Here is a 13,187-nt window from a genome sequence, read left to right on the forward strand (position 1 = left end):
TCGTTGGCTCGAGTACTCTTACTCGGATTGCCTTCTGCAAGACGTAGGACATTCTCCTCATTGTCTGGCGTCCTCGTCATTCGCTCTCGATTCATGGTACCACTCGTGAAACGAGTCTCATGTAACCTTCTGTGCACACGTGCGAAAATCGTATGATGAGGAACATGCCTGTGCGGGAAACGTTCCTGGTACAAGCGCAGAACGGCACGCCCGTTAAAGTCTGCAGCTCCATACACGAGGTGCATGTCGGCCAGTTCAACGTTTGAATACTCGTCCATCCTACTACCTCGGGAACCGGTTCGCAAATGCTGACTTCCAGCGGGATCGCTGTTCACGTGACCTCCCGTTCAACGTCCTCTACCGCATGACAAAGGCATTTCAGACCCTGCACCTGCTGCAATGCTATGTGATTCCGATTCGTCTTTGTGCCTCCTACACCTCCTGGAAGTTTGTCGCACTGGTGGTGAATCACACTGTATAGCATTAGCCAAAAAAAAAAAAAAAAAAATTTTTTTCAACTATCCATTCCCTCCAAAAATTTGTCTATTTCTTCCTCGAATTTATTTAAACAATCAACTTCCACAAAGACAGATGGAAGTTTGTTCCACCAATCAACCACTTGTTGGTTGAAGACAAAGTTCCACACATCCATGTTGCAACTGTCTTTCCGCAATTTGAATTTATGCCCCCGTAAATGCACAATCTAAGCAAGAGGAAGAATGTCATCAGCATCGAGCACGCTCAAACTATTCAAAGCCTTATACACCTGAATCAGGTCACTTCGCAGTTGGCTAATCTCCAAACGCTGCAATTTGCAGAACTTAAGCCTTTCTTGGTAGGCACATTCTTTGTTCTACTCACCAATCTCGTAGCCTTTTTCTGTACTTGTTCCAGTAGTTCTACAATGCAGTACTCAAGTTGTAGCCTGGCCATTGCCTTATATAAAGGGATAATCACCTCTTTATCCGTTAGTAAAGTCCGTTTATCATTGACAAAAAAAAAAAAAAAAAAAAACCCTCCCATGAGCTGCTCTGACAGCCTGTATACACCGCTCTGAACACTTCATACACTGCACTGCCACTTTATTAGGTACACCTACCTAGTAGCATGTACTAGGTAGATTGGACATGGTGCTGAAAACGTGCAGGAATGGAGTACCATGCAGTACATCTGGAAGTAACCAGATGTACCTGCATTACCCTGCTGGAAGTAACCACATGAGTTTTTCAGATGTACCTATTTTTGTGATGAAGCTGGATGGTTTTAAAAATGCAGTTATTGAATTTTTTTTTTTTTTTTTTTTCGCTTCTCTGCCAATTTTAACATTTCACTGTCCTTTTTATTTCTGTACTCCTGAACGGAATAATCGCTTCATTTTCTATGGAGATGACAATAATATACGTAAATGAATGTAATAATACAAATGTTAAAAAATAAATCATCTGAAACATTCAAATACATAACATGCATAGTTACTTACTTTCCTTATACACTGCTCGATAAAATTAGAAGAAAAAACGTTTTTCGCCGAATAGTTGAAATAATCGACATCCTGGCATGCAAATTCTGGGTATCCAATAGAAATCAATATATTATGAAAATTATTCATGGCTATTAAAACATGGGTTGCGACTACATCATTTCATTCATGTTTTTTTGGCTTGCTCAGTGGGTAGCCACATCTCCAGTACTCAGTAGGTGGTAGATGACTTTCATCAACCGGTGAAATACCACCACTTTGCTTATTGGAGGCTTGAAGTGGTGAAACCCATGTTTAGTCTCTAGAGCAGTTTCCGGCATCCCCCTCCCCCCATACTTCTCCTTCAACCCATGCGCGGTGCTAAGTACTATAGGTTTTGATACCTTTCGTGTTTGGGGGTTTCATAAAAAAAAAAAAAAAAAAAAAAAAAATTATATTAGGGTCACCCGGTGAATTCTTACATATACCCATATATGTGTTATGTCTGTAAATTGCGTGTGTTCTCTGGTGGATTTGCCTGTTTTGCTGGACGAAAAACGAGTTTTTCGTCCAGCAAACTAACTCAGAGACCAACTAATTCAGTCACAGAGTGAAAAAAGCTCATTAAAGTTCCTCGCATCATCGACGGAATTCGAACCCGGACATTTTCCACCCGATGTGGAGAGGACTGTGACGATACCACTGTGCTACACTCGCAGACTCGTCGTTTAGATGATTTTTCGAGATGGCTTGCTATCGGACCACTTGACGATGGTCAGTTGCAGGTGTAGATAGCAAGTTAGCTTGTGATGCAGTCATCTCGGCGCTATGGAAGCAGTTTCAGGAGAGAGCACCATTAAAAGAAGAGCTATTCGGGTTGCCGGAGGGCTATGTCAACCAGAATAGACTGCTATCTGGCTCTAACAGCAAGCCGAACCCTACAACTTCCTGTCATCAACTGTCTCTTGAGGTTGTGACCACAGGTGCACTGGCGGATTATGCATTTGAGGGGTTCGAGGTGCAAACAAAGTCTGGGGAAAGGCACACCTAAAATTTTAAAATATTGAAATTTAAATGAATAAACACAAGGTACGAATTTTTATTTCTATAATAAGAAAAATCGAAAATTTATAAGTAAACATAAGTATCTAATCTGTGCCGATCTGTATGTGTTATTGCCTGTCCACAACCACTACGTGCAATTCACCACTCGCTGGCAAATGATATACAGTATGTGTGCACAGCTCTAACAGTGATCACCATGTCGTTTTTCCATTTTCGTATAAATAAAACCTTGGTGTGAGTTAAAGCTTTAAAATAAAATTTTTTTTTGTCGGTTTGGGGCCTCTGGGCTCCAAGTGTACACCTCATACGTCTTTGCGATAATCCGCCACTGCTCAGGTGAAAACATTTGCAACCGGACTGTGTTAAAAAGTTTCAATTTAAGTGGACACTACACAAGGAAGCCAGTAATTTGTATCCCATTAACCCTAAAACCAGTAGAGCCAGTCGAAATTGGTGTTATTACCAGTGACTTGGAGGTTGCTGTTGTAGTGTTTTAGGAGCATTGGCAACCAAGGCTATATTGCTTTATGTATAGTGTTTATAGATTGTGTTCTGAGGTCGATTTTGTTTGCTGGACAAAAACCCGAGTTTCTAGGAGAAAAATCCATGCTACCCTTGCCTGAGACCAACTAACTCAACCAAACTGTGTAAAACGCCGATTCTATCAAGTGTGCTACCCATGAGGGCGTGACTTGGAGCTCCAACAAACAGGGCACAGTTGTTCTCTGATGAGTCCCATTTTGACCTACAGACAGATTCTAGACATTATTTCATCTGGAGATGAGGAATGCAGTAACATCGCCCTCATGGGTAGCAAAGTGTAGAATCGCCATCCTCCCACACTAGATGGAAAAAAACTGAGTGTCTAGTAAATGACCTGAAGAATTTTTATGGGCTTTTTTCATGTGGCTGGGTTAGTCAGTCCGGGGTGATTGTAGCATGGTGTTTTCACCCGGAAACTTATTTTCCAGCAAACAAAAAATCGACCACAGAATACACATAATTTACAGACAATGTATACGGCGCAATATGACCTTAGTCGCTAATGCTCCCAAAACCCTACTACAACAAAAAACCTTGGAGGCAGTGTTCTCTTGTGGGGTGGAATATTAATCACTAGTAGCACCATGTTTTTGCTGTAAGTGTACCTAGAACCGTATCTGTAAGTGCACATATGTACCTAGAACCGGATCTCAAACCCTATGCGCAACTTTTTAGGGGTTTCGTTGGTCCACATACATTTTCATTTCATGCACAACTGCACATAAAGCTCATGCTGGAGGAATATATTTAAATTGGATGGTGGAAATGGTGGACATGGTATGTCAGGCTCTTAGGCAGTGCCAGTGGTTCCCATAAAACCCCACAGTGGCACTGTGATAATGCAACTCTTCAAAGCCAGAGGAGCGTGCATCGTAACTTATGTGTTGTTTGTGTTCTTCATCTGAACTGTTAGTTACTGGGAGATGCCATTGGTAACAGTTGGTTGGATCACCATCCTCCTCACACCGGATAGAAGACCCAAGTTCGACTACGATCGATGGAGTGATGAATATTTATGGGCCTTTTTAGTTTCTTCTCCCGGAAACTCGGGTTTTTCGTCCAACAGAAAATCAACCACATGCAATTTACAGATAATATACACGGGACAATATGACCTTAGTCGCTAATGCTCCTAAAATTCTACAACTAGGTGTGATGACCAAGGATGGCATCCCCAGCATCCATTCATGTCACAAGAAGCCAGGCCAGGAGTAGATAAGAGCTTCATTTGAGGAAGCCCCAAATGAAAAGAAAAATGGAAACAGTGAAAGGAGAAATCAAAGGTGAAGGTGAAAAGGAGACACCTTGATGTCCCCCCCCCCCTTTCACCTTTGATTCCTCCTTCCCCAAGGTGAGTAGGACCTCAGGGATGATGTCACTGCTGAGTAGGAGCTCAGAAAACCTGCAGTAAGAGGCATTCCCTGAAGGAGAAAGAGAGTAAAAGTGCCTAAACGTGAATAGATGGGTTACTACTAAGGAGTATCTGTAAGGTAGCAGCAATCTGGAGATCATCAGCTATGTCACTAACAGGTGGTCTCAGCTAAAAGAACTGTCTGCGCAGGTAGCAAAGGGGGAAACATCTCCACTCCCCAATACCTGGCAGAAGGCCCGCATTTGTATCCCGTCGATGACGCGAGGAACTTTAATGGGCTTTGTTTTTTCAGGTTGATGTTTTTTCACTTCGTGGTTGAGTTAGTTTGTTTTTTCACTCCATGGTTGAGTTAGTCGGTCTCAAGTGTAGATAGCAAGATTTTTTCCCCCAGAAACCATACAGCGGAATAATTACCTTAACAAAACTCCATCTCTCCTAGCAGCACATCTGCACTGCTAAGAGAACAATGTCTACTGCACAATTGTTCCCAAGTTTCTCCTTCTCTAATATATTTAGTGTCGTATGATATAGTTGGTATATGTTATTCTGCGATTACTGCTATCAATATGTAGTACTTTGCATTTGTCACACTTGAACTGCCAAATTTAAGCCCATATGTCCAATTTTTCTAGATCTTAATGCATAGCATACCCTGTCTTTAATCACCCTGCCAACCTCTGTACCTGCATAGTCATTTAAAATAATCCTGATGTGCCTTCATCAATATCATTAATAATTATTGAAAACAATGGGCCAGCACTGAACCCTGGGGTACTAAACTAATAACATTAATCTGGGCAGTATATTGATAATCACTGTTTTCTCCCCACTCAGGCAACCCTTTCTCTGTGCCATCAGCAGATAGTGTTCCACATGAAATGTGAAACAGTATCAAAAGGTTTTCTAAAATCTAAACACAATGTCAAAATAATTTTCTATCCAGTTTCTTTGTTACTGTATCATACTATCCAATCAGATTGGATACCACGACACAGTAACAAATTTGGATAATATATACCTTAACAAATCCAACTGCATTCTTGTCTAGATGGTTCTGCACTACTTCTTTAGCCAGTGACTGCATCGTTCTCCCTACAACAGAAGCTTGCAGGGCTGTAATTATTTGCTTCACCTTTGTACCCCCCTTTGCAATTTTGGGAAACACAGATCTCCAATCCACAGGGCCCTCCCTCGAATCCAAGAAGGGCAGTGCCCATTACCTAGTTATGGCTAAGGGTTTGCATACCTCTTTTGCTGCTGCTTTTAATACGGGGACAGACCTGAGAAGGCCTAGATGACTTACCTGTCCTAAAAATATTTCGATATTTTTACCATTAACACCTAAAAGTTTTTCTACTTTCTTCTCAGTTTTTACAAAATCATTTGGCTTCCACTTATAAGTTAGTATACTTATGGTATGTCCATTCCTAAAAACTTCTTGTAAACATAGATGCAAAAAAAAAAAAAAAAAGTTTGTACTTAACCTGAACATCCAATATCAATAGTAATACCATTCAAATCTAGCGGGGCATTGAAGCCAAAGGCTTCTCATGATCAGCCTTAGGTTGCAGAATTCCCCCTATTGACTTGACTGCAGACTAGTTTGTACTTACTGAAGGTTTCTATGTCTCCTGCTAATTTATCATCTGATGCATTTTTCTTCTATGCCACTAGTCTCATCAGTTCATGTGACATTCATTTCATTTTAAATCTGGATTAAAACTAGAATACACCTTGTAAATTTTTACACACCAAATATATTCCTGAAAATTACAATCTACAGAAGTTCAAATCAACAAATATCTTCTTTCATCTTCTCAGCCTTCAACCCATGCACGGGATTACAAGTACTATAGGTTCAAAAATCACAATATGCAACATGCACTGAGATAGACAACCATAAACCACAATGACACTAGTGAGAGATTAACATGGGATTTTTACATGTAACTTTGAATTTCCATGCACATAATTGTGCATGGAAATTCAAAAGAGTAATGTACAGGAGAAGCTGTATATAACAGCAGAAACTTACTTTGAATGTCTGTAAATATATTTTTTTGTTTGAAAAAAAAAAAAAAAAAAATAAATAAAATAAATAAATAATAAAATAAAATAAAAAACCAGACATTCACAATAATTATATTATTTATTACTACTATAGATACAGTATTTTAAAGGTACTTCTTTTATAAAGAATACCACATCTTTTACAAAAAAGCCGCATGGCATTCCATTTAAATGATACAAAGCAGTATTCTGCATTATAAATGTAAGCGATAATCATTTACAAGGATAAAAAAAATTTCAACTTTGGTCATGAATATTAACAACTTATATTCCATTTTCTTTTTTTAAAACACATTTGACATCCAAATGTAATATACGAAAAGTTTACTCCATGTCACTGTCATCATCTATGTTAGGGCTTGTTGGACTGTATGTTGGTGATGATGGTGAATAGCCAGGACTAGTCGGAGAATAACTTGAACCTTTGGGGCTTGTGGGAGAATAAGTAGGACTTGTGGGACTGTACTTTGGAGATGTGGGAGAATAAGTAGGTGAAGTTGGTGAATATTTTGGTGATGACGGACTATACTGAGGTGAAGTGGGACTATATTTTGGAGATGAAGGGGTATATGTTGGACTTGTGGGAGAATATTTAGGACTGGTGGGAGAATACTTGGGGCTGGAAGGTGAGTATGATGGTGAGGTAGGAGAATATGTGGGTGATGTTGGGCTGTATTTTGGGGAGGCAGGAGTATACTGAGGAGAGCCAGGTGAGTAACTTGGACTTGTAGGGCTGTAAGAAGGTGATGTAGGTGAATATTTGGGACTGCTTGGTGAATAACTAGGACTACCAGGACTATAACTTGGGCTCTGAGGAGAATAACTAGGAGAGCTTGGGGAGTAACTTGGGCTAGTGGGACTGTAAGATGGAGAAGTTGGTGAATAACTGGGGCTTGTTGGTGAATAACTAGGGCTTGTTGGTGAATAAGAAGGTGATGCTGGGGTATAATTTGGTGAGCTAGGTGAATAACTGGGACTCGTGGGACTGTAACTAGGACTTGTGGGACTGTAACTGGGACTCGTGGGACTGTAACTGGGACTCGTGGGACTGTAACTGGGACTGGTTGGGCTATAACTAGGGCTAGTAGGTGAATAACTTGGACTGGTGGGTGAATAACTTGGACTGGTCGGTGAATAACTAGGGCTAGTTGGACTGTAACTGGGGCTAGTTGGGCTGTAACTGGGACTAGTTGGGCTGTAACTGGGACTAGTTGGGCTATAATTAGGAGAAGTTGGTGAATAACTTGGGCTGGTAGGAGAATAAGAAGGTGAGGTTGGAGAATAACTTGGACTCTGAGGAGTCATTGAAGGAGATGTTGGTGCATAAGCTGGAGATGATGGGGAATAATTTGGAGACAACGCCCCACCTGGGCTAGGAATATAAGGAGATGCGGGGGATGCAGGAGATCCTGGTTGAGGAGACCAACCTGGACTAAACCCAGGACTATATCCACTTACATCACTAGCAGCAGAAGGAGAAAATCCAGCTGCACCAGGAGTCATGCCACTTCCCAAACCCGGAGACCAAGTACTAACATAAGCTGGTGATGCACCTTGGTTCCATGGAGTCATTTGAGGAGACATTCCAATTGACGGACTAGCAACACTACCAAAAAATACTCCTGGTCCTCCTACATAAAAAATAATGGATTAAATACATTTAATCAGGAAATAAAGTTTCATCATATTTAAAAATCAAGCTTCTACTATAATATTGCTATTGAAATTACAAGATCAAGATAACTCAGAGGTAAGGGGTAATAGAATTTCATACTTTAAACAATTTTAAACATGGTGGAAGTACGCTTTTTTAAAGTTTGCCAATATAAATAAATGCATTTTACAGATTAGCATAATCTCAAACAGTGCTAAGATACAAAAATTATATTAAAAGCTTAGAGTACAAAACATTATACAAAGGAACCTCATCTAAGCATGAAGCAAAAGCAATACAGTAAAGTCCTGATGTAACATTTTCTAGGAGCTAGTTTTAAAGAATGCTATAAGTGGGAAAGCATTAAAAGTAGGCCCTGCCATTTTCAAGGCCATTTTTATATTTCACCAATACTTTGGCAGATAACATTGATATATAAGGTTTTTTTTAGCAGTTTATGAATAAAGCAATGGTTTATATATAAGTTGAAAATCCATATACATTCAATGTACTACACTTGCTTTTTAGTAGCATCCACAACCCTTTTTTAAAGTTTACTGCACATACAAATTGAAAACTCATTTATTTGTAAAGGGGAAAGGGCTAGCTCAATTTATGTAATGTAGGAAAGTATATACAAGCTGACAACTAATGGGAAACAACAACACCTATTCAGATTGGGTGAATCATAACCCAATATATTAACTTCCAATCGCAATCAACAAACACCATAACATGTAACGGAAGAAATATCTGACCTTGAAGCTAAAAGAATGAATCACATTCTTTTAGCTTCAAGGTCAAACTGCAGTAAAGTAGAGAATGACATGATATAATGGTCCCCCTCAATAGGTCAAGCCTGTAATGCAGAAAAATGGCAAAGACAGTTTAAGGCTAAAGCTGGGATCTTAATTTGTTTGGGAGGTTACTATGACAGAGACAAAAACAGGAGTTGGGGATGACAAAACTTCTAAAATAACACCATTACTGGCCGAGGTTTGGAGGGCTTCAAGATACAAGTAATGGAGAAATAACAGATGTCTGGCATTTCTCTAAATTATCCCCTGGCAATGTCATTTGTTTGAAAATAGTGCAATATCAGGGCAACTCTTTGTGAAGGTCATTGTAAAATAAGAAATATCAGTCCTCTTAACTATTATAATTTCATTAAGGCAAAATATCATTAGTCACTTTGTAACTTTGAAGTTACAAAGTTCATTTATCCTTAGTGATATTTTTCCATTCAGAGTTGCATGCTAATGTTTGTTTGTTATTTGGTTTTTAGGAGCATTAGCAACTAAGGCCATATTGCTCCGGGATATGCTGTGGTCATTCCCTGACCTATCCACATCCTCCGTATTTGGTGACTTGATTAGACCGGGTCTCGAACCCCAGTCTAATCAAGAAGCGTGTGCTATGCACTGCTGCTCCTGCCCACCTGGCTACGGAGGTGCCCATGCTAATGTGACACAATATGAGATAGTTACTGAAAACAGATACTGCATAGAAGACAAATTTTAGCATCAAAGACTATATTCTCAAAAACCATTCAAAGAAAAACTGTGATGCATGAATACGGAGAGTAGGGCACACAAGAGGTGAGGAAAAAAGTACCAGCGACCAAGTAACGATAGCAGAGTATATTTTATTATTATGTTATTTATTACATTATCATATTTCTTCAATATAATCACTGCCATGTGTATAACTTTCACAAAACTGTTTTAACTGGGTTGTATTAGTATTAGTTTAATATTAGGAAAGCAAGCTTATAAATAAAAAAAAAAAAAAAACTTCCCACATCACCTGACTATCTCCTCTGACAGTTTGTCTAGTTCTTCCTCAAATTAATTCAAATTGTTCACTTGCACAACACCAGGTAGAAGCTTGTTCCAACAATCCCAGTCATTACTTCCGTTGAATAATGCTTTTATTCTTTCATCCTAATCCATTGAATAAGAGCATCCAGGAGAAAATGGATTTACAGTTGTACCAAACAGTATAATCAATCACACTTAAACTGATCCAAGGTACACATTTAATAGAGTCAAAAAGTTCCATTATACTGGAACAATGATTAAAAAATTATGTCAAATTGATTGAAAACGTTAGATGAAATGTCTAAAAAGCTTAATAATATAACAATAAATAGCCTCAATAATAATATTCTAGTTAAAATGATTAGTTGTAAACTACTGGTATATGCAGTCATGCTAAAGTATAAGCAGACCATCTCTACAACCTGCATCTCTATCTTTTTCATATGAACTCAGGCATGAATCCTGAAACATTCAATGTCCACATTCACTTGTGTAATCTTTGAAGCTTAAGTTTTTCTGTAAGTTTAGGTGATGATGCACATGCTCAAATATTTCTTCCCTATTATCGGACTGTTCTTCACAGTTAACAAAAGAAGCAGCATGAGAAACTTCACACACACGTTGCATCATTCACATCAGTGAATCCAGCAAGCTTGAAAGAGCTGGCAATTACTTTTTCATCAATTTTATCCCATGCTGAAACACAAATACTTGCTGCAGGATGTCGATTTGAATTTTGCTTTCAAGACATAGCACAATTTTGCTTAATAACATCTTCAGTAGTTTTTCTTAAAACACTGGATTACACCTTGATCAAGTGGCTGTAGAATTGATGTCATATTTTGTAGTAGGTACTCAACAGTGATGCACATAGGTCACTTACTTGACAATGAATGGTACAGTTATCCACAAACAGCAAAATTTTCCTGTTCTCACTCATCCTGCGATCTAAGTCAGTGATGCACGTAGGTCTCTTTACTTGACAATGAATGGTACAGTTATCCACAAACAGCAAAATCTTTCTGTTCTCACATATTAATGAATGTTTCTGCGATCTTAGTCTCTGTTCCATTCTTCGTACATTTGTGATGTCATCCATGCTTTTTGGGTTGCCCAATACATAGTCGGTAATGTCTTCAAACCTTTAAAGCATCAATGCTTCTGGGCTTTCCCAATGATTAAAGAATCCAGTTTCATCAGCAAAGAAGATGTCATTGCGGTCATATGTCAGCAAAAAACGTTTTACTTCCTTTGTAGCATCAATGTCCACAGCTGCACTTTCACCAAACACTTTATTAAAAGACAGGCCATGATGAGTCATGAATTTCTGAAATCATCCATCTGAACTTTTAAATTTTTCAATATTCATTCGAATGACAAATGATTCAGCCTTAGTGTTTGTTGCTGTTATTTGGTTTTTAAGAGCATTAGCAACTAAGGCCATATCGCTCCGAGATATGCGGTGGTCATTCCCTGACCTTTCCGCATCCTCCGCATTCGGTGGTGACAGGCTCGAACCTTGGTCTAATCAAGAAGCGTGTGCAATATACATGCTCCTTCCCACCTGGCTACGGAGGCGCCGCCTTAGCGTTTAAAAGATTAACATCTACAAGAACGTTTTTTACAGGCATCATCATTATCCATTCTAAAAGTACCCTTTCAAGATCTGGATACTTCGCCTTTTGTGCTCGTATTCCATTCCCAGTGCAGTAGATTTCTTTAAACTTTCAATTTTTTTCCGATCATTCAGAATAGTGAACAGAGTATTCTTAGGAAAGCCAAACTGTTTGGCGATGTCAGTCTTAGAATGCATACCATTATATACAGCTTGCAAAATCCTAATTTTATCTGCAAATGGTAGAGCTATCTGCTTTCTTGGAGCCATACCAATAAACATACACTCTAACTAACTTCTAGCCAATGTTCAATTCATCACTGCACTATGAGAAAAGAGTGTGAGAAATTTTAACAAATGATTTCTCAAGGTCAGGCTGCAAACTCATCAGTTACTTCAAAAAAATTAAAGCACTGTCAGTTTTAAATGTGAATATTGCAATAAAAAAGTAGAAATTCAGATCCAGAGGTAGAAATTTATAGTCATTATTCAGAAATCCTTTTGTTTTTAACGTTTGTATAATGAATGTAAAATAGCATTAAGTTAATGAGAAATTGGCAGGGACTAACCACAGAGGAAGTTACAACGTGTTGGAACATTAAAGGGAGGGTCGCTACAAAGAGCGTCGATTGCATACGGTGAATATTATTACTATTACGAATACCAGAAGAAACACCTGATTATGAGAAAACTGTCGAGCTGGCAGGAATTTTTCACCAAAATATCATGTAGGTTCTGACATTCAGACACTAAGATTAAATGGAACTTGTGATTGTCTTAGCATTTTGGAAAACCTTTTTTGGGCAGTTTAAAAACCGTAATACTTTGAACTTAATTTTCAAAAGTAAACTTAACAGCTAAAATGGCATTCCAGTGAGTTCTTGCCCAATGTTTTCAATATTTATGAATTTAATGTATACTCTGCCATGAACAGCAGAGCAGAGTATAGTACATTTTTGTTTTAGTTTTTGGTACCAACTTTTGATAACAGCTTACATAAACCAAAAACATAGAAATATTTTTATTTGATATTTATCATAAGGTATATCATTATTACGATGAAAAATTTCAGAAAACAAATTTAAAGTAAACAAATAAATACAGTATAAACTCCTAAATCCAGCAATTTTGAGCCAGACTTGTTTATCAATACATAAGGAATACAGTACTGTATTAAAATCTTTTAAAATGCATTTAAAATATTTAAAAAAATTAGATTTCATCAGAAGTTCTTAGATATTAAATTTATTCAGTGTTAAGAATCTCTTTATTTTCTCTGTCACAACTTTTTCTTGAAAAATTATGAACATACTGAATTAACACTGGTGTTCATTATAATTACAGATGGTGATTCAAAAGGAAATATCATAGCTTCATGAGCTAAGGAATGTTCATTTCAAGTAAGAAACTTCATATACATGTGTCCAACTCCAAGAACAGTATGGAGATATGGCTCTGCTCAAATTTTAAAGAATATCTGTGGAGTTTTGAATTGTAAAAAATATTGAAAAATAATAAAATAAAATAAAGAATAAGTAAAAACATACCTAGTAAAGTATTTATTGTTTACATGCTTATTTTTTACCATT

General features: G+C 38.0%; 1 protein-coding gene across 1 annotated transcript in view; it reads right to left on the reverse strand.

The window, feature by feature from the left end:
* Positions 1-6,735: 6,735 nt before the first annotated feature.
* Polr2A (RNA polymerase II subunit RpII215) overlaps positions 6,736-13,187 on the reverse strand; it is a 231,014-nt gene continuing 224,562 nt past the window's right edge. The window contains exon 24 of the mRNA XM_090376751.1: positions 6,736-8,140. Within this exon, the coding sequence (XP_090232877.1) occupies positions 6,834-8,140 (1,307 nt within the window). The 3' untranslated portion in view covers positions 6,736-6,833. The remainder of the gene's footprint in view (positions 8,141-13,187) is intronic.

This window comes from Mastigoproctus giganteus, chromosome 1, assembly GCF_048544385.1.
Source record: "Mastigoproctus giganteus isolate SK-2022 chromosome 1, ASM4854438v1, whole genome shotgun sequence".
Taxonomy (NCBI): Eukaryota; Metazoa; Arthropoda; class Arachnida; order Uropygi; family Thelyphonidae; genus Mastigoproctus; species Mastigoproctus giganteus.